Source organism: Cryptomeria japonica, chromosome 8, assembly GCF_030272615.1.
Source record: "Cryptomeria japonica chromosome 8, Sugi_1.0, whole genome shotgun sequence".
Classification (NCBI taxonomy): Eukaryota; Viridiplantae; Streptophyta; class Pinopsida; order Cupressales; family Cupressaceae; genus Cryptomeria; species Cryptomeria japonica.
In genome coordinates, this window is record NC_081412.1 from 549,756,731 (window position 1) to 549,780,674 (window position 23,944).

Here is a 23,944-nt window from a genome sequence, read left to right on the forward strand (position 1 = left end):
TATATATGTATATACATATATATCTATATACACATATACACACACACACATATATATGTATGTATATATACATATATATACATACATATATACATATATATACATACTGTAGACACCTAAAATTGTCATGTCTCTTTATTTATTTAATTAATTAATTTATCCTCTTCTAGCTTTATTTCTCATTTAAATAAATACTTTTATTTATTTAAATTATCTTTCTCCTAAATTAAATAAATATTTTTATTTATTTAATTGATCCCACTTCCTCTATTAATTAAATAAATCTTTATTTATTTAATTAATTCATTAACCTTTTCTATCCATGACACATGTCATTCATCTCTTAATTCCTACACTACCCACCCTCTCATTATTTTATTATTTCTTTTACCTGCCCTCTAATCCTAGCCAACCATTTATCTTTTACACTTCTTAATCTTATCCCTCCATTTCTTATAGTGTCTTCTATATAGGGAGACACTTCCTTCATTATCAGCCCCCAACTACACTTTCAAACTTTCATATACAATCAATCCTACTTGCAACCACATTTTCGTTCTTTGTTGAGCTTTTGTGCACACATAAAATCTGAAGGCAAATATATCAAGCAAGATCAATGGAGATAGGAAGAATGGAGATCTAAACCCTATTGGACATGTGATGGTATAATCTTTGTGATTTCATTTGACTTGCATTGTCTTAGGTAATCTTCATATGTTATGGTGGATCTTTGTTGTTGTTAGGCTAGGGTTTCGTGGTTGAATTCATTTAGTCTTTCAATATTGTTGTTTCCATTTTTACCACACACACACACACACACACACATATATACATATATGTATATATATGTGTGTGTATATATATATATATATATATATATATACATACATATACACATATATATATATATATGTGTGTGTGTATATGTACACACACACACACACACACACACACACACACACACACACACACACATGTATATATTTATATGTGTTTAATATATTCAGTTGGTTCCAATATTTTAGAGACAATAGAAGACATTTATCAGGCAAGGAGCCCAAATCAGCAGAAGGGCTAGGATCTATGTGACGTGTTCGTTTCTTTGCTTAGATCTTTGGTTAGGTTAATGATAGACCTTTGGTGCTACTCTTTACACTGACTAAAAATCTCTGTAGATTCGATCTCCAGTGTTAGGCTTAAAATAGCATGGCAACTGATTGTTTTTCTGCTATGAATATGTCATTATTGTTATATGCTTTGTCCTTCTAGGATATGGAGGAGGACAGGGGTGACCTTTTTTTGTTTATACACCAGATTTAACATCTTGATTTATGTAGGCATTGTAAAGGTTCGATGGCATATAAAATAAAAATGTCTCTGATATTGGTTCTAACATTACAATCATGATATCTTTTTACTCTGAATAATTGGTTATTTCACCCCTCCTTTAGGTTGTTGTAGCCATGATAATCTCTTACATTGGAGTACGGTCCCAAAATAAGAGATTAATCAGGGTACAACATCCTTCAAAAGCAGGAGATTTCTGATACTTAGTAAGGAAGTATAAATTTAATTAGAACTCAGATACTCGACTGCTTCTAACATGAGCTAAAAGAAGTATCAGGGATTTACTTGAACAAAGAATTCTAAAGAGGTCCGATCTCCAATGGATAAAGGGTGATCCTAAGACAATTCCATTTGATCTTGGAAACATATGTAACTAGGAATGCATGTCTCCTGGAATGTAAGCATTAGTATAGGTAAATTATGAATGGGATTTTCTGATCCATTATTGGATCTGGGCTAGACCAGAGGTTTTCTTCCCTCCATTCTTTCCTACCAGTGCCCACACAGAATGGAGATGTAAAACTTATTTTTAATAATAAAATTTCGGCTACGACCTTTTACCGATCAAACAAAAAAAAGATACACATTCATATATTAAATTCTATATTATAAATAAATAAAGATTAATCAATTAAACTCTTTTTTTGTGATATTGAAATTTTATAAAATTAGTATTGGTTATTTGATTATTAAACTAACTAATATTATAATAAAACTGTTCATACCTATTATATTCATTTAATTTATAATATGATCATAAAATAGAATGCTAATTCTAAACCTCTAAATTAGTAAACAATAGAACATTTTAGATGTTAGAAATGTAGATAAGAATATATATATATATATATATATATATATATATATATATATATATATATATATATATATATATATATATATATATATATATATATATATATATATATATATATATATATATATATTTCTATTATCTTATCTCGAGAAAGCACTTTCAAATATATATTATTTTAGAAATAAATAAATTTGCAATATGTTTATTCAAATTTTAAAATAGTGCTTATTCTATATCTGGATTTTTAGATGATGTATTATTTATATATTTAATTTGTAGGATGCCTTGCCAAGGTTAAATTTTGAAAATGAAAGGATACAAAAAAAATATAGAAGAGAATATAGTTGAAATGATATTAGACAACAATGTGAACAAATGATTGATGTACAAAGAGAGGAAATGAGAAGTTTTAAAAATGAAGAGCAATGAAGAGGACAATTAACAGAAATCATCAGGACTAAAATGACAAAGAAATACATGTTAAATGTAGACAAGTATGGTAGTGGAAGAGATTAAAGTAGAAATGAGATGAGATGATAAAACATTTTGCATGAACATCTCAAAAGGAGAAGAAGAGTGCAAAGAGATATGAATTTAAATCAATTCAATGAGATAGAAAGATAAAAAATTACAAAAAATATAGGTACAAAATTGTGAATTAGTTTTATTGCTTTCTAGAAACCAAACTTGGAGACAAAGTTCAACAACCCAACTTGAATTCTTGCACACGATCATTTGAATGGCATTTTGGAGGGTGAGCCTTAAACCACACACTAACCTTATGTTCCCATGCGGCTGCTTAACTCTATTTCAGTTAAGTGTTCCCATGCAACTTTAAAATTGTGAAAAAAAGGATAATTTAGAATCTTTCTCTACTTTGGTGGAGCAGCTATTGTTTAGGAATTACAAATAAGCCATGGTAGAAAAGGGTGGGGGGGGGCTGGAAATAAACAGTGACTGCTTATTAACAGAAGTGTCAAGTGGTCTCTCTCTTTTTTTAAGATTTTTTTTCTATTTTGTTTTTCAAACTTTAAGTGCACAAATTAGTATTAATACTATTAATAAGAAATTAAAATGTTTTGTTTAAAAATAAGCACCAAAGATAAATATTCATGAGGCCAGCTGCTCCACAAATAATTCTTAAAAATATTAAGCAGCGGCTGCTACCCAAAATAAGCTAAGCAGCCACATGGGAACATGCCCTAAACAACATATTAAGCCTAGAATATGTCAGCTAACTCTAACGTTTAAGTACTTTTAAGCTTAAAAATTAAAGCTTAATGTATTTGATTTAAACCATCCGTTTCGAAAAATTTGAAAACAATTTTTTTGGCAACTGAATGAAAAAGTGAGCTAGAATTCACCATTAATACCATCACAAAGTCACCGTTAACGCTCATATGCGTTTGGTAGCTGGCGCAGTTAGCCGTTTGCTTTATTGAATTCAAACATTTTTCATTTTCACCATTTGAGAAAATGGTCCCACTTTAGAATTTGCGAAAATACACAGCCAATCAGCATCCGATGACTCAGACACGTAAGCGCCAGTAAGGACATACATAAAGAGGTGGGGTTACCCTTTTCGCAAGTTCGCAAGATGCATCTTTGTCACCGTTTTGATCTTTCAAAAATGCAAAATGAATAGGAACCGTAGATCTTCTTGGACTTGACGAGAAGTTACTTGCTTCACATTTTACTTGTTCGCGGCTTCGCGGGATGCAACTTTCCAAGCACTTTGATCTTGCGGAACTCTAAATTTGATCTACGTGTGAAACTACAAAATCAATCACAACCGTTGATTTTTATTAAGATGGTCACTGTCAAACTACAGGAAAAAAAAGGTATAGCCTGGTAAACACGGGGAAAAACAAGTCATCGACAATATAGAAAACAAAGCCATTAATAGACAGACAACAGGGTTTAGGGTATAGGGTTTAGGGTATTAAATCTAGCAAACTTCTGATAGACATAAACCCTATATTTTCCACACAGAGATAAAGATGTGGCTAGTGAATTGATGTGACTGTGAAAGAGAATATGTGCCCACTTAAATTAATTAGATGTAAATTATATAATATATGCCCACTTAATTAATTAAATGTAAATTATACATACAATCACTTTAAAATCACTTTAAAGAGAAAACAATCGAAGAGAGGGAATACGTTATTAATTAGATGTAAATTATACTTGTAATCATTTTAGAGAAGAATTGAAGAGAGGGAATAGGTGAACATAGTTATGGAAAATAGGGGTTAATATATGAGAATGCATAAAATGAAAAAAGAAATAAAAGATAGATTACTACTATTGATAAACAAGTGAAATTAATTAATCTTTTAATAGTAGATTACCCATTAAAAATGAATTGTGCAAGTTTAAATCAAATAAGAAATACCATATTTATGTGGAGAAATCAATATGAGAAAAAAAATACACAATCAAATAGAGGCCCAAGAATGTATTAATCTTCAAGAATAAATTACATATGCATAAAGTTTCACAACTATATTACATTTTTAGAGGAGAAAATGATTGGAGGCAAAACATTTTCATTCAAATAATTTCAAAATATGGTGAAAAAAAAAATTAATTGAAAAACATAAAAAAGGAAAAAAATGTAAGTAAGAAATTGTTTAATTAATGATATCAGATTTCCACAAAAAGATTTAGATGACACCCTATGTGACAACCTAACCCTGTAGAAAATTTCAACAAAAAAAAAGACACATACATACATACATTAGTATTTTTTTTTTTTTTAAATTAACTATAAATAGATCATTATAATCAGCATGAAGATGATTAGAAAAATATAAAAAAATATATTTACTAAATGTATAGTTTAATCTAATATTTATGAAAAAATTTAGACAAAAGTTAGATGACATTAGAAATTAATTATTTTTTTCCATGCATTAAAAAAAAGAGCAAATTTACTATATTTTTGTGCTATGTTCCAATGACCTAACTTTTTAAAAAATTTCAACAATTAAATCTTCTTTTAATAAATAAATAAATTATAAACATAAATTCAAAAAATATTTCACTTTTAAACAGTAGAAATTGAAAAACTCCATGTTTGATGCCCAAAGTAGTATCTTTATACCATCATAGGTGGACTAAATCTTACCCCTTCTCTCTTCTTTTCTTTTGATTTAATATAATATCATATTCTTGTAATAGATACCTATATGGATGGTACTCATTGAATTCTTTTTCCATTTTGTTAGTTTTCAAGGTGGAGAACACATTCAAAAGAGGGAGCCTATAGGAATAAGTGGCATTTGTTACATTCTAAGTAGTGTTTAAATAGATTTATATTCATGTTGGTTGCTCAATTTTAATTTTGATAGACATTCTTATGGTTATTAATATGCATGTTAAAGTGATGATAGAATATAATCTTCAAAATTTGTACACTAAATTTACCCATTGTTCCTTTTATTTTAGATTCATCTTTTTCTTTTCTTTTTTTTTAATTTTTTATATAGACTCATCTTGACCAAGTTATTTCATACACAACAACAAATGTACAAGTGGTGTGATTTTTATATTATGTTACAGATAACTCAAGTGATATTGGTTTCCATTTGCTTCCATTCCGAGGGACAATTTTGAGTCCTCAATTTATCCACTTGTCATTGAAGTTGAGATCTATGATTTGCACAAGTGACTAGGGTAGTCATAAGAATTATAAAAATGACCCAAAAACTTTTAGTTTTCAAATTTAAATTTTGGATTGAAATCTTTTTTAATATTATTTTTATGTAGCCAATAATAGAAATATCACATGACTCAATATTTTATAGCAACTAACTTCACAAATTCATTGCTTAAACCTAAAGTTTTAGGTCCACATTATCTAATATAATACCATATTAACATGTTTTAAATTGAAATGTTATAAAATACAAAGAAAAAAGTTTGACCAATAATTTGTATGCACCCACATAACATCATATTTAGATTTAATACTTTTTAAATGTAACTTAGATGTGACTTGTTTTAATAAATCCATTTAATTTAATGATTAATAATAACAGTCAACACTAGATACTTTGAAATTACAAATAATAATACAATAATATTAAAATACATAATCTTTATTATTATTTTAAATGCACTCACATCTATTAATTAAATATCTAATAATAATCATCATTCTATAATTTGAAATCTTAAAATATAAAACCCTTAAATATCCCCATACACCTAAGCCTAATGAACCCCGCTCAAGAATTAGGTACTTTCCCCCACCCCCAACCTTGCGTCCGGTGCACTCCACGGCTATAATGTTAACTATTTCAAGACCAAAAGTCGCGCCTCGAAACGGCTTTCAAAGCTGACGTGGAGGAACGTGCAGCACAGGTGACAGGGATGTCACTTCTCGGGACAAACAGTTAAATCTAGTTTTTACGTTAAAGAAAATAATTCCAACTTCCTCCTTTTCCGCTTTTTATATGCAGGTAATTCAATTGAGTAAATTAGGGAAATAACACCCACCATGTTCTAATTACTTTTCACTCTTTATTTTTGGTCATCCAACTTCCTAATTGTTAATCTTAAAGAAATCAACACTCTAGCAATTAAAATTTTTGGATTTAAATTAGAGGAGTTGCGCAACTTTATTGGTACACATAGCATAGACTACTGAAGTATTTGTGCATAAGCATTGGTCATTTTTGAGATGGTTGTAGTGCATGGTTATTAAGGCATCTTTAAGTAGGTATGGACGACACTCATTACTACCCAAAACCCAGAACAATAGCTATAAGCAGTTAAGTCACATACGGAGACAACAAAAACAAATCATCAAAATCTGATATACCGTTTAAGATTTGTGGGTGCACAAAATTAGCTATAAGGGCTATTAGTATACCCCTAGCCTTTTCTTGTTGGTAAAGTTAAATTGTTCTTAGGGAGCTCACAAGATATCAAGTCTTACTAGGGGAAGAGCACTAGTTAGTGCCCATGTTCCAATTATAGTTCACTCCTTGCTCACCCAACCCCACAATTACTAACATTAAAAAAACCAAAAAAATGATAACTAAAAGTCCATCAATAAATTTCACATGTATGAATAGCCGCCCACTTTATCCCTAGGAGTTAGAATTTTTGACTTGAATTGGAAGAGTTATGCAACTTCATTGGTACTCATAGAGCACGACTACTAGGCATTTATGCATAAATATGCATTTTTTAGGTGATCATAGTGCATGGTTATTGGGGCATCTTTAAGTAAGTATAGGGTGACACTTTGAAATGACCACTTTTTGACCCTTGCATGCATAACAAAACAATTAACTCACAGCGGAGCCAACAAAAAAATTGTCAAAATCCAATGTATTGTTTGCGATTTGTGGATGCATGAAGTTAGCTCTAACGACTACTAGGGGAAGAGCATAGTAGTCGTTATAGTTCCAATAACCGCACACTTATTGTCATTGTGATCCCCCAATAGCCGTCATAGTTCCAATTTTTGAAAAGCCCATTAATAAATTTCACATGTACCAATAGTTGATCACTTTTTGTCAATTTTTGTTCATGATTGGCCCATTTGTGCACCACTATTGGAACATTTGTGCAAAACTATTGAGACATTTGTCCACAAGTACTGACGATTTTGAGTGGACGGTTACTGGAACATCTTTAATTAGGTATCAAGCGACACTTTGAAATGTGTACTTTTTGACATTTGTGCGCATAACTGATCCTGTAGCGTGCACCGTTGCTACCTAGAAGCCAAAACAATAGCTATAAGCAGTTAAATCACATATGAAGACAACTTAAAAAAATTGTCAAAATCAGATGCACCGTTCAGGATCTGTGAGTGAGCAAAGTTAGCTATAACGACTACTAGTACTCTTCCCCTAATATGCTTCCCCTAAATGTAGAGCTCCCACATCATTAAAGATGAGACCAAATTTGTATTGCCCACAAATTTAACCCAATTAATACCTCTCAATGCCAAACCAGATAACTAAAATGACATTGATAAAGATCCCTCCATAAAACAAAACTCCAATTGAAAATTTCTTTGAGGAGAAGTTTCGCAGGCCGGCCTGTAGAGTTAATGACTCATGGTTTCATCATATATTTTAGACCGAGCTCTTGATTGGGAAGAGGGTCAGGGGTTTGGTATACATAGTTTGTTGAGAGTGTTTGTCTGATATTCAGTTGTGACATCGAGTGTCGGTAAAGGAGGGAACAGCAAGGGAACATCAAAATCCGAGCTGGCCGTCGCCGGCCGCTTTGACATTTGAAGCCTCGCCCTCAAAAGCCCCCACAAGCCGAACGAACTCATTACTTTCGCCCTCACACCCTTTATTAGGTCCACAGTTCGAACCCCAGGGCACCGCAATTTCACCCCCGCGTCCTCCGCGAGGAGACAAAAACACAGATCTTGGAGGTGAAATCGAGAATTTCAGAAAATTCGCAGCAACATCTAACATTAGCTCGTATAAAACAGAGATCTTGGAGGTGAAATCGAGGATTTCAGAAAAAATTGCAGCAACAGCTAACCTAAAGCTCGTATAAAGAGTATAAAAAGCGCTCGCGCACACAATGAGCGGAGGAGGAGCTCCTTGTGGCGCCTGCAAATTCCTGAGAAGAAAATGCGTCAAAGGTTGCGTTTTTGCGCCGTATTTCGGCTCAGAGCAGGGCGCAACGCATTTCGCTGCTGTGCACAAAATCTTCGGCGCCAGTAATGTCTCAAAGCTGCTTCTGCACATTCCTACGCCCGAGCGCTGCGAGGCAGTGATCACAATTTCATACGAGGCACAGGCCAGAATTAAAGATCCTGTCTATGGTTGTGTTTCTCACATTTTCGCTCTCCAGCAACAGGTATACACCAAAAATATTTCATTTTTCTTACTCTTTCCTCAAATTTACCCTCATTTTCGCTCTCCAGCAACAGTTATACACTCAAAATATATAATATTTCTTAGGTATTCACTCAAAATATCTAATATTTCTTCTATTTACCCCGAATTTACCCCACGCTTTTAAATACTGACCCCTTTACACGGGTTTGTTGCAGGTTGCGAGCTTGCAGGCCGAGCTGGCTTCGGTTCAGGCGCAGCTAGCGAGCCGCGTGGCTGCTGAATCGGCAACTCCAACGTCTGTCTCGTCTCCTGTCATGACTGGTCATCATCCACGTCATCATCAGTTTTCAGGTTCGGCCGTGCCATGTCAGCCGACCCTGCAGGTGAATAATGGTACGGTCCATCGTGTGAAGGAGGAAAGCCCCGTTACTTTTGGCAATTGGATGGACTACGAAATTTTTCATGATTCGTGCCGAGAGATGGAAGCGCTCCATCGGAGCTCATGTTCGCAGGAATTTATGGGCAACGATGGCGGAGAGCTGCAGGCCGTGGCGCACGCTCTTCTTCGCCGAAACTGAGCTTCTCTAAGTTTAGATGATGTCGCCAATTCTAGCGCGCTGCCAAATTCGGGCAATGCAAGTTTTCCAATGGATGGAAGAAGAAAGATTGATGATTTAGACGTTCACGAGGTTAAACATAGTCTATGTCAAATTGAAAATTATACTGATGCTAGGTGTAACTGATAGCTAAATAACAGTTTTATGTGAATGGGAATGATATTAGCAGCTGTTGGTCATTTAGATCGTTTGGTCTTGTGAACGTCGTTAAAATTCTTTCACCATTACCTTCTAGTATTTTGTATCCGTGTCATAAATATATATATGTGTTTTAATGATACTTGTTAAAATGTATAGTCATCATCCAAGGTGTAACTTATAGCTTAGTTGGAGTTTATGTGAATGGGAATGAGACTAGTAATAGTTGGTCTTTTAGATCGCTTGGTTTTGTGGACGTAATTAAGATTGTTTCACCTTCAATTTCTAGTATTTTAAACTCGTGTTATAATATATATGTTTTAATGATACAGGTTAAAATGTACAATCATCCTCCAATATATATATATAGGAGGTATGATTATAATTAGTTTTATAGGAAATCCACATACATTTACTATGAAGTATTTAAAAATTGAAGGGATTTATATTATAATTATTCAGTTCTGGTTTGAATTTCTTTAATGGTTTATTGTATGGTGAATGATTTTAAGGCAAAAGTATGAGAGTGTTCAATTGAAAAAAGGTTGTCTATAATTACTTTTTATTGTCTTATTATATGAAGGCATATTGGATTGGTAATTGAAAGAGACGTTTGTGTCCAGTAGTCTTTGGTTTGCTAGTGAAGTAGAAAAGTTCACTAAGAGTCCACCATGAATCAATTCCTATAGTGTAAATGCTTGACACTATTAAATGACAAGACAAGAATCATGCCTCTTGGACTTTGGCTTTATTCTCAAGGAGACAACTTTGGCTCTAAGTTGAAAGAGAATAATTTATGCACTTGATAACATAATTGTAAAGTTAACATTATAAAATATTTAAAATCCTCTAATAAAAAGAGTCCTACTTAATTTAAAAACTAAATTATAATAGTGAAATTTGTATACCCATATCAATTTTCAATTAGTTTTGGGCCCATTTTGAGGTATGTATTAGTATAATTATATATTGACAAATGGTACACTTGTGTAATGTTGGGCCCATTCCCTATTTCATCACCTCTCCATTTACACTAATTTTCATACATGACCCTATTCTATCCATATCAATACATATCCTATGCATTTGACATTTATTATGCCTATTATTTCTTTGATGTGTATAAATTCATTCTACATATTAATATTATCTATCCCTTGGATTAGTTTGTTGTGTGTGATTGATCTCTCAATATGTAAAATTGATCTTTGAAATTTAAAATTTGTCAAATCATGTCCATTTCATTCCTACTATGAGTTTTCTTGGTACGAGTTGCACATGATTTATTGATATGTATTGGTATTCAAAGACATTTAATACATGCATAATTTTACAACTAACCATTAAATTAATTATTATTGAAATATCCTTAAGCATTTTAAGGAGATTCATTTTTTATTATTATTATTTGAGCACTAAAAGGAAACTAAATTTTTATCATCATTTTAGAGTATTTGCATGACTAAAGAGTAGCGTCTTTAAACATTTTCGTGACTATAAAACTAATCTAATCATACAATGCCCTAACAAGCTCCCTTGGTACATTAGCTATGTAGATACATTTTTTTTAACAACATAATACTAACACATTACGACATGATAATATGGTTGTAGACACCTAAAATTGCTCCTTACCTTGCCACACCCAATCTTAGCCTATCCTTAACCTATTAATTAGATAAATATTTATTACTTATTTAATTAATCCATTTTCCTAGCCTAATTGATGCGGGAGTCAAAAGCAATCCCCATCAACCAAAAAGAGAGTGTGATGGTGAAAATATTAGGTTTTCACCCAATGATGGAAAACCACTAATATTTTTCTTAGGTACCTGTAGCGTCCTAAAATTGCGACACTTGCAATTTCGACTGCATTTCGGTCTTCACGATGGCGACGCAACACGGAACCTGAATGGAGACCCCGAAACCTGTTTATGACACCAAAAACTGCATTTTCAAGCACCCTAGCCTGAACCTCCTTTGCACCCTGTTGTCCCGGGAGGTGGGACCAGAGCGCCCAGCGCCCTGGTCCTTCAGGACCAGGGCGCCCAGCGCCCTAGTCCCTGGCCCTATTTTGGGCCCGGTCTCCTATGGGACTTCGGGTCTTTTTGTTTGCAAATTGGAAAATTATCTTTCCTGGTCGGCCTAAGGTCGGGAAAATCAGCCTATCAGCCCTAATTGACAAGTATATAAACTACATTTTCCTCTCTCATTTGGATGGATGGAAAATAGATGGAAAAGGCGTGAAAACGATATTCAAGCATTCAAGCATTCAAACATTCTTTCAAGCAATTGATCATTCTAAGTCTCCATTCAAGGCTAAGTGTTGCATTCAAGACAAGGATTCAACCATTGAAGAGGAGATCACTTACTACATACTACTACAACATACAACATACAACAACATCTATACCTTCGCACATAAGGATACAAACATCCTTACAACAAGGTATTAGTACTTGTTTTACATTACAGACATTTACATTTACAACATTTCTCATTTCTTGGTTAATTCCAAAACCGGGGTTTGACCTAAAGGCAAACCCCTAATCCCTAACCCCCCAATCGTCTTCGCTTTTCTGTGTGTAGGTTGCAGGTACGCGACTGAAATTGAAGATCTGGAATCCTTGTGCAGAGACGAACAGATCCCCCTTCGTTTCGCGGATTTTTCAGAGGACCGTGTGCACGCCGGGCGCCATCATCCTGTCAACTTTCGCTCAAATTTGCAGGACAGCACCGTCTCGACATTTTACTGCTAATTCCAGGTCCGCAGCTTCATCATATATCCCTATCTCAGTTTATAAGCGAATCTTTCTCACTTTCTATGCATTCCTAGCTTAATTCTCTTATCAACATTCTTTACAAAAGAGGGTAGCCTTGCTGTCTTAACCCTTGAAACGCATTTAGCATCCAATCTTGCCTTGTGTGGGATTGGATCTTGTGGGTTTCAACCCCTCTTTTGAATGTAAAGTCTCCCAAGTGAAAACCATCAACCCTAGCAACCTCCCTTCTCTCTCCTTGGAGTTGGAAGAGGGGAGAGCAACTAGGGTTCGATCGATTTTCCGCTTTACATTTTGGTGAACCCGACGTGAACATCCTTTCTGATTATTCATGGTTAGATCTGAAAATTGGATTCCTTGATTACATTTCCATGTTTGATCTTTTGCAAATTTTAGAGGTTAATTGCATAAAAACCCTAAATTTTCTTTTTAGTAATTAAGCTTGCGAAATGTCTAAATGTTAATGCTTGTTTTAGATCTGCCCTTCTATTACAAATTATCAATTCATATCTATGCTTTAATTTTGAAAATTAAGTGGTTAAGTGTCAAAACCCTAAATTTTAAAACCCTCTTGATTCAACCTTTGTCCGACAATTTCAGTGATCAAAACATCTCCAAATCAGCTGTAACTTTGGATTCCGCAATAAAATCACAATATCTTTCATCCCTGAAAATTTGGAAAAAAGTTGCGAGGACCATGTGCACTCCGAGCGCCATCGTCCCCGACATTTTTTCCGAAATTTCGGGAGCTAGATCTTACTGTATTTTCCTACTAAAATCCAGAATTTCGGCTGATTTTATCAATTATAACACTTTCAAAATTAAAGTCAAAGTTGGTCTTGTGATTGCTTGGATTAAGGTTCCTAAACATTCAAAAATTGTTGAAACTGAAATTCATGTCAAAATTGCGTTTCTTACTATCCTAAATCTGAAAAGTGTGTTGGCATTCATTCGAAATTTCAGTGCTTTATTCAAATTCTTGCAATTTGTGACTTTTGAAATTAAGTGCTTAATTACAACAACTTTGATTTCCGCTTTCAAAATTGAATTTTGCGTGAAATTGAGTCAACTTTTAAATTTCAAAACTTGCATTGCTTTTGATATTCCCTCTAAAATCATAAAATTCAAAATTTCAGTTTCCCTCTTTTTTTTTCAAAATTCAAATTTTGCATTTTTCGACAATCTTGGTAGGGTTCAATTTCGAGATTGCAACTTTAATTTGGCCTATCTACAGATCGTAAAATTACCCAATTTTTTCAGATTAGCTCTAAAATCATCATAACTTTCATTCCTGCAAATTTCGAAAAAAGTTGTCGGGACCGTGTGCACTCCGAGCGCCACGGTCCCTGACATTTTTTCTGAAATTTCGGGAGATTGTCCTGATTGTATTTAACAGCTTAAATCCAGAAGATTGGCTGATTTTACTGAAAATTGCTACCTCTAAAATTCAAAATTTTCTCTCTCTCTCTAGTGCATGAGTTTTACAACAATAAGCCCTACTTACACTATTCCCGTTAGACGAAGCCGTAGAATTAAGTCTTTCCGAGGTTTAATTACTGAGGAGATGGAACCTAATTTGAATAGCCTTTTTAACGAGGACATAAGTAATTCCTCTAATCCTCCTAATGATGAAGAAGCTCTCCATGAGGTTTCTGAAGAACAACTTTCGAAATTGGATAACCAATTTGACGATTTTCGACAATGGATGTCTCAAGAATACCCTGATAGTCAAGCTCTTCCTTTAATTGAGGGTCTAAAACATATGCTTCAAAGTGAAAAGAATGGAATTGATATTTTGCGTGGTATTGCACACATTGTGGATTCAAATGTGATGCCTATGAAGAGTTGTGCTGAAACTTTGGGTTATACACAACCTCCTACTCAAGTCAATCATTCTATTCCTTTGATGATTCCTATTGCTAGCATACCTACCTTTACATCAAACATAATGACTACTTCTATACAGGACATTCCTCCTGTGATCACCAGTCATGGGGGCAATCCTTCTTCTTCAATTAACCCTCTTCCTTCATTCAATCCGATTTCTTCATTCACTCCTTCAATGAGTGTCCCTATTATATATCCACAAATGAACATGACGCAAGGGGGCAATTCATTTAACCATTCCATTCCTCCTTGTAGTGTTCCTCCTGTCCAATCCTCTCCTATGACTAATTATCATAGAGTCCCACCACCTTACTCTTTACCTTCTTTCAATAACATAACACCTCCATCTCAATCTAACACATCTAATATGAATTCTTCGACTGAAGCGACCATTAACAATCTTGCACAAACTGTCTCTTCTTTACAGCAACAAATTGCCTCTATGAATCAATCTAAGTTTAGTGTGCCCACATTTGATGTTGCGAGCCCACTTTCTGTTGACATTGTTCGAGCTATCCCTCCTAAACATGTTGAAATCCCGCATTTGGAGCTTTATAATGGTAATGGTGATCCTCTAACACATGTTAAGACTTTTCAAACAATATGTACTGATTTTTCTTATGACCAAAGGTTGCTTGCAAAACTGTTTACTAGAACATTAAGAGATAAAGCCCTACAATGGTATTGCTCATTGCCTTCTTATTCTATTACTTCTTTCGAACAACTTGCAAATGCTTTCATTCAACAATTTCAAAACAATATAAGTCCTAAAGTTACTTTGATTGATTTAATGCATTGTAAACAAGGTGTTAAAGAAAAAGTGACTGATTTCATTGGTAGATATAAGCATTTGTATGCTCAAATTTCTTTTCCAGTGCCTGGCAATGATATTCAAAGAATCTTTATTTCTAATTTACAAAAAGATATTCGAGATAAACTTTTGTTTTCTGAGTTTACTTCTTTCCAACAGTTGTGTGCAACTCTTCACAATTATCAACTGACTGTGAGTCAAATGGAACAATCACATCCTATGGCTCCGAGTGATAAGGGTGATAGTAGTCAACAACCATTTGGAAAGTTTAAACCAAACAGAGATTCCATCAAATTCAATGAAAACATCATCAACAACAATGTGAATGCAGCATCATGTGTGCCTCCTATTTCTAAATTTTTCAAGAAAGAAAGAAAGTATACTCCTTTGAATGAATCATTGCATAGTATTATGAATAAGTTATTGGAACAAAATGTGCTTACTCTTCCTCCTATAAGGCAAATTGATCCTGCAAAGATTACTTCACCTTATTTTGATAACAAATCTTTTTGTCAGTTTCATCGTCAGCCTGGGCATGATACTGAAAAATGTTTTTCTTTAAAGGGTAAAATTCAAGATTTGATTGATAATAATACTATCTCTGTTTCTGGAGTGAATGATAAAGGCAACACATCTGTAGCTCCTCCTAACCAAAATCTTCAGATTTTTACTGATCCATTACCTTATCATACCTCTAATGCGATTGAGACTAATGATTCCTCTCTCTCATCTGATGGTCTCGTGTCTATGACTCCGAATGTGATTAACTTTGTAGAGCAGCAAGAAAACCCTAAAGAACCTTCCATCACATTTGATTCTAGTGAAACCATTAGGGCACCTGATGGTCCTTTATACATAGTTGCAAAAGTCAAGAATACACCTTGCCGTGGAGTGCTTATTGATCCTTCGTGCATGGTTAATGTTATTACTGAAGAATTCCTTTTTACTTTGCAATTGAATCAAGTGATTTATGACAAAACAGATGTGATTGTGAAATTATTTGATGCATTTTCTTCTCCTGCAATTGGTTCTATTACATTGCCTATTGAAGTTCATAACAAATCCCTTGATGTGAACTTTGCTATTATTCCTTCGTCCGAACAATTTCGTGTGAAGCTTGGCTATCCTTGGCTATCTTCCATGAAAGCTATTGCTTCTCCTATTCACAAATGTTTGAAATTTCCCCATAATGGTGAAGTTGTTACTGTCAATCATAGTCTCTTTAAACCAGCTGAAAGAACTTCTAGCATTCCTATTGATTATTTTTGGCCTAAACAATTCCAATCCCTTCCTCCGCGAAGTGATCATCTTTTTAAATCTTATCAAAAATGGAAAACAGATATGATCCTCTCTTTAAGTGAACCTAGAACACCCAAACTTGATATTCCTATCGTTCTTGAGAAGGAAGTTCTTCCTTTGAAAGATAAAACTAATGTCTTTCCTCAAGAAAATTCCCAACCCATCCCTATGGATGTGACTATGTCTATTCCTAATAAACCTTCTAAAAGTAGACCTATACCTCCTCGTCATGATGGACTTGGTCTTCTTCCTAAACCAAATATTCCTCCTTTATATGGAGCAGTTCCTCCTCCTTCTTTTTATAGAGAGAAGAGACCTTCTTCTTCTCCTATTATCCAGCCTAAGAGACCACAACCTAAACACCCAAGTGATAAGGATGAGAACATTCCTCCTCCTCAATCTTCTCCACTTCCTACTAAGACTAGCCGAAATCGTTCTGCACGTGAACGCCGACGAAAGCGTCGTCTTAGAGCTCAAGCAGCTGCTTCTCAAACTTTACAATCTCCAAAAACACCTTCAACAAGCATTATTCCATTTTCTCCCAAATCTCCTAAACACAAGATGCATGATGGTCTTGATCCTGTGCGAATTAAAGACCCTATTTTTATAAATCTTGATGATGCTATAGATGAAAATGTTATTCATGATGAAAATGTTACTCCTCTTGCTTCCGATAGTGAATATGAACTTGTTGATATTGATAACCATTTATCTAACGAATTTTCTAAAGCACTTATCCTAGCTCCTAGACAAGAACAGCGTGGCTTGGAACATGAACATAGCCCTTGTTTGGATCTTGTGATAGCTCCATCTGCTGTGTTGGATGTTCCTCTAGCATGTTCCCTGCCTTCCCGAAACATTGATCAGCAAGATCGGGGGGTAGATGACGTGCTAGACTAGTTTCATTAGCATAGCAGATTCTCTCCTCCTCTCTTGTGTTACTTCTTCTATATGTTATTCTCATTCTTCTATTTGTTGTCCTTAGTGTTGTCTACTTGAGGACGATGCAAAGCATTGAGATCTCTTTTGGTCTCTCTCATGTTGACTCAAAAGACACATGTGTTCCCTTCTAGGTGACCTTCCTTGATTGGGGAATGAAGAACAATTATGCATACATACATATGATATATATACATGACTTATCATACAGCATACTGACCCCGAGGAAAGCGAAGTCACCTTGTGCTTTGTGTTTTGTGTCTATTATCCTTGGGTTTATCTCACACTTGGGGGCTAAATCTTTGCGATAACGTGCTCCTTTCCTTTCTCATCTCTTATGTGTATCACTACGTTAAAACAATCACCCCCGTTGAGGCGTGTGCGATCGCTTTAACGTAGGGGGGCATACACCCCGTCTATCCCTTCAGGATACTTGAAAATTTCTTGGCGAACTTAGCTTTGCCTTGAAAATTTTTGGTATTTCTCTTGCATGACTCATAGTGAGGGAACCTTACTACTGACAGTCATGGTTCTCCCTTGTGATCTTCCCTTTTACTTTGTCAATCGAAGTCGTAAGATCCTTAGTCCACTGGGGGCTTGGTGTGTCTTGCCTCCTTGACGTGGTGAAAGTTTTTCAATGTTGTTTCCTTGTACTTTACCGGAAGTATGAGCATACATACTCCCGCTAAAGTGGGGGCTAAATGTAGCGTCCTAAAATTGCGACACTTGCAATTTTGACTGCATTTCGGTCTTCACGATGGCGACGCAACACGGAACCTGAATGGAGACCCCGAAACCTGTTTATGACACCAAAAACTGCATTTTCAAGCACCCTGGCCTGAACCTCCTTTGCACCCTGCTGTCCCGGGAGGTGGGACCAGAGCGCCCAGCGCCCTGGTCCCCCAGGACCATGGCGCCCAGCGCCCTGGTCCCCCAGGACCATGGCACCCAGCGCCCTGGTCCCCCAGGACCATGGCGCCCAGCGCCCTGGTCCCTGGCCCTATTTTGGGCCCGGTCTCCTATGGGACTTCAGGTCTTTTTGTTTGCAAATTGGAAAATTATCTTTCCTGGTCGGCCTAAGGTCGGGAAAATCAGCCTATCAGCCCTAATTGACAAGTATATAAACTACATTTTCCTCTCTCATTTGGATGGATGGAAAATAGATGGAAAAGGCATGAAAACGATATTCAAGCATTCAAGCATTCAAACATTCTTTCAAGCAATTGATCATTCTAAGTCTCCATTCAAGGCTAAGTGTTGCATTCAAGACAAGGATTCAACCATTGAAGAGGAGATCACTTACTACATACTACTACAACATACAACATACAACAACATCTATACCTTCGCACATAAGGATACAAACATCCTTACAACAAGGTATTAGTACTTGTTTTACATTACAGACATTTACATTTACAGCATTTCTCATTTCTTGGTTAATTCCAAAACCGGGGTTTGACCTAAAGGCAAACCCCTAATCCCTAACCCCCCAATCATCTTCGCTTTTCTGTGTGTAGGTTGCAGGTACGCGACTGAAATTGAAGATCTGGAATCCTTGTGCAGAGACGAACAGATCCCCCTTCGTTTCGCGGATTTTTCGGAGGACCGTGTGCATGCTGGGCGCCATCGTCCCGTCAACTTTCGCTCAAATTTGCAGGACAACGCCGTCTCGACATTTTACTGCTAATTCCAAGTCCGCAGTTTCATCCTATATCCCTATCTCAGTTTATAAGCAAATCTTTCTCACTTTCTATGCATTCCTAGCTTAATTCTCTTATCAACATTCTTTACAAAAGAGGGTAGCCTTGCTGTCTTAACCCTTGAAACGCATTTAGCATCCAATCTTGCCTTGTGTGGGATTGGATCTTGTGGGTTTCAACCCCTCTTTTGAATGTAAAGTCTCCCAAGTGAAAACCATCAACCCTAGCAACCTCCCTTCTCTCTCCTTGGAGTTGGAAGAGGGGAGAGCAACTAGGGTTCGATCGATTTTTCGCTTTACAGTACCACTACATTAAAGAGGGGTGAACCCAAGAGATCTAGCCTCAAATCAACAAGGATAGGGATAAGAATTCTATTGGATTCACTGGATTGGAAATTGATACCCTCTTTTAAGTTGAATTGTGAAAATGTTGAAATTAGGGCAAATGTGTTGAAGTTGAGTAAAAGTGCATAAACAGTGAGCTACAGTCATCGGATCGAGCCACAAATCTAGATTTGAGTAAAACGTGAATGTTTAGATCTATTCCTAGAAGAAGCTCTTGAAATTTCAAGATTGGAATGCTCATTGCTTTGGTCCTCCACACTTTTCATCGTCCAAAGGGGAACCTGTTCCTCTCTGTAAATAAAGCCAATTATAGAAACCACAATTCCATACTTGTTCTTGTGCACAGTAGAGAAGGGAAAAAGGTTGGGATTAGGGGTTTTCCTTAGGTCAAACCCCAGCTTTGGAATTAACCATGAAATAGAAATGAAATGTAATTGAATTGTTGTTATGAAAATGATTTTCTTTTGAGAGAAATACTATATAAAGTCTGAAACACCAATGATATACCTTTTAATGGTGTTTTGTTTGTCTCCATAAGGAATTCGGGTTTCATGAAGTCTTCATTAACATATAACATAAATGTCAACTCCAATGCTTGAATCTTGACCTCACTTCTACTCCAATGCTTGAAAGAAGATTGATTGCTTGCTCACTTGAATTTGAATGAATTCTTAATAGGTGTGATTGAATTTGAGAATGTGTATGTCAAAATGAGAGGGGTAGACCTCCTTTTATACATGCTTGTCAAAAAATAACTTTATTTTTCAACATAAGCCAACATGGGATCTAGGTTCCCACCCAAATGATGTTACTGTTAAGGGGCCCCAAAATGGGCCTTGATTGGGAGGACCAATGTGTTGGGTTCTCTGGTCCATGAGGACCAAGGCACCAGTGCCATGGTCCTGACTAATTAGGGACATAGGAAATGGGGTAAGAAAGTGTGCATGCTAAAAAAGATGAACTTATTACATGGTGTGAGTAGAATTAGGGCTTCGATTAGTCCTTGAGACATGAACGCCAAGGTGAGGGCCCAAATGAGGACAAAATTGTAAGCGAGTACAATTTAGGATGCTACATTTAGCCCCCACTTTAGCGGGAGTATGAGACTAAGCATACTCTCAAAAAATTATACTAATGTGATGCAATGTGTAACTTATAGCTAAGTATCAATTTTATGTGAATGAGAATAATTTCAGTACCTGTTGGTCTTTTAGGTCACTTGATCTTGTGAACGTCATTAAAATTCTTTCACTTTCAATTTCTAGTATTTTAAACCCATGTCATAAATATATATATGTTTTAGTGATACTTGTTAAAATGTATAGTTATCCTCAACAAAAAAATAAATATAGGTGGTATGGTTATAATTAGTTTTATAGGAAATTTATTACATTTACTATGAAGTATTTAAAAATTGAAGGGATATATGTAATAATTATTTAGTTCTAGTTTGAATTTATTTAATGGTTTAATGTATGGTGAATAGTTTTAAGACAAAAGTATGAGAGTGTTCAATTGAAAAGGGGTTGTCTAGTTATTACTTTTTAATTGTCTTATTATATGAAGTCATATTGAATTGGTAATTGAAAGAGACTTTTGTGTCCATTAGTCTTTGGCTTTCTAGTGAAGTAGAAAAGTTCACAAAGAGTCCATCATGAATCAATTTCTATAGAGTATAAATGCTTGACACTATTAAATGATAAGACAAGAATCATTCCTCTTGGACTTTGTCTTTATTCTCAAGGAAACAACCTTGGCTCTAAGTTGAAAGAGAATAATTTATGCACTTGATACCATAATTGTAGAGTTACTAAAATATTTTAAAATTTATATTAAAAAGAGTCTACTTAATTTATAAGCTAAACTATAATAGTGAAATTTGTACTCATATCAAATTTCAATTAGTTTTGGGCCCACTTTGAGGTATATATTAGTATATTTATATATTGAAAAAAGACACACTTGTGCAATGTTGGGCCCATTCCCTAATCCATCACCTCTCTCCATTTACACTAATTTTCATACACTTGGCCTTATTCTATCCATATCAATACATATCCTATGTATTTGATATTTATTATGTCTATTATGTCTTCAATGTCTAGAAATTCATTCTACATATTAATATTAGCAATTCCTTGTCTTGGGTTGATTTTGATGTGTGTGATTGATCTCTCAATATGTAAAATTGATCCTTGAAGTTCAACATTTGTCAAATCATGCCCATTTCATTCCTACTATGAGTTTTCTTGGTACAAGTTGCATGTATGATTTATTGATATGTTTTGGTATTCAATGGCATTCAATATGCATCATTTTACAACTGACCATTAAACTAATTATCATTGAAATATCCTTAAGCATTTTAAGTAGAATTATTTATTTTGTTTCATTTGAGCACTAAAAAGAACCTAATTTTTTATCATCATTTTAGAGTATTTGCATGACTAAAGAGTAGTGTTTTTTTTTTTATCATTTTCATGACTATTAAACTAATATAATCATGTAATGCCCTAACAAGGCCCCTTGGTACATTAGCTATGTAGACACATTAAAACATGACAATATGGTCGTAGACAATGTTAGTGATTTTTCTTGCTACCCTCAATCCTAAGAGAAATCGTAGAACCTAGATCATTGGATTGTAAATCTAGGCCAACGCGGGATCTAGGTTCAAGAAAAGAAAACGTAACATGAAAAGGCCATACAAGCCTTCTTCACTTCGAGCTCCACAAGACCTAGGAGGGTATTCATAACTTTAAACCTGAGCAAATAAGATTTGTCACATAAAATAAACTACAGGCTCATGATTGTGGACACTTATCAAACTTATGGATGATAGGTGTTTTATAGATCATCAATTCGAGCATAATCCCATTTTATTAAGTATGTCTGAGAATATATAATTAATATATATCTCCACCTTTAACATATAAAAGAAAAAATGATAATACACTCTCACACTCTACCTCTTTATCCTTTGAAGACTGTGGAGATATCAGAACATAAATAACTTAACCAGGTAAACAAAGAACACAAAGGAAATATGATTTTGGCCATTTGAATCTTTATGAGTTGAAATTGAAGGTTTCATGGACCAATGCCTAACCCAGGGTATAGAGTCAAACCCATGTCCAAATGCAAATAGTAGACAACAAATTAATTCAATTAGTGAGCCCTTGTAACATTAACATTTGCCTAATGTTAATGTGGCCCCTACTGTTATTACAGAAATCATTCTTATAAATCCATAATATATTACTAAACCCATTGTAATACATATGTAGAAATTTAATCTCTTCCTTGAAGAGAGGCCACAAACATAATTACACATTCACTAGAGAATTGCAAAGGCAAATAACAAAAGGGTAAGTGGTGAACAAAAAAGTGGCCACATGAAAAAAAAAGAAATTTTTCATAACTCGTGCGTGTTCTATGAAATTCAAAAACGTGCTAGGCTTGGTAGCCGAAAAAAAAAGGCTCCTCAAAACCTGTATGCATTTGAGGAACATTAATAAAAAAACAAAAAGTTCCTCAAAACCCATACCCATTTTGAGGAACATTATATTTCCTCACACCCATGGGTTTTGGCCATTTTCAACACCAAAAACCATGGAACAACAACCCAAAGAAGCAAAACAAACTTAGAACCCGTGCGTGTTTTTCATCATGTTGTATTTTTTTGGTATTTAGATCAATTTCCAACAATGCCACCCCGTCGAACAAGTAATATTTTAGTGTTTTGATTATTTTGTTTGTATTTTAATTGGAGTAGGATTTTTTAATTGATTTAAGTTTTTTTTTAATTAATTTGATGTCAAATTCTACAAGCAATCTCTAAAAACAAAATAGACAACAAAGACCTCCTCGTGCACAAGCAACACAAGCAAACCCTATAAACATTGCACATGAGCAACAAGAAAACCCTCAAGACATTGCTCCACAACCAAAAAATCCTCAAAATGCTGCTCCTCAACAACCACCACCACCCCTAAACACTCCATGTCCTCCATTAGATCATGTAGATGTCACACAAGAGGATCTCATCAATTGCCTTACACAAAATAGTGCCCAAATTTCTATATTGGTGAATAGGTTGAGGTTCTCTAGTCTTGAGCACCACTCAATATTACGGTTCGGGTGGGCGGGAATCAGAGTTCCCTAGGTGAACCTCTTTTTCGTTATTCTAAAGTGTTTCCTTTTTTCCCCACCACCCTTAAAACCTTTCATTGAAGGTCGGTTGTTGAGGCCCCCACAAAAGTAGAGATCGATCATTGACACCCCTACTATTCTGAAGGGCGAGGTCGATCCTTGACACTAATAGATCGATCTGCAGGACTTATCTCCACCTCCATTGACTTTGCGGTTGTGAAGGGGAGCACCCTGCCATTAAATCTAGTGACCTACATACATGATTGATGGAAATGGAGCTTTT

The 23,944-nt window shown here is 35.0% G+C and overlaps 1 protein-coding gene across 1 annotated transcript; it reads left to right on the forward strand.

Annotated features, from left to right (window-relative positions):
- Positions 1–8,475: 8,475 nt before the first annotated feature.
- On the forward strand, positions 8,476–9,918 carry LOC131067048 (LOB domain-containing protein 29). Its single transcript, XM_058001979.2, has 2 exons — positions 8,476–9,010; positions 9,207–9,918. Exons 1-2 carry the CDS (start codon positions 8,732–8,734, stop codon positions 9,567–9,569), a joined length of 642 nt encoding a protein of 213 aa, XP_057857962.2. The 5' UTR covers positions 8,476–8,731; the 3' UTR covers positions 9,570–9,918.
- Positions 9,919–23,944: the final 14,026 nt, after the last annotated feature.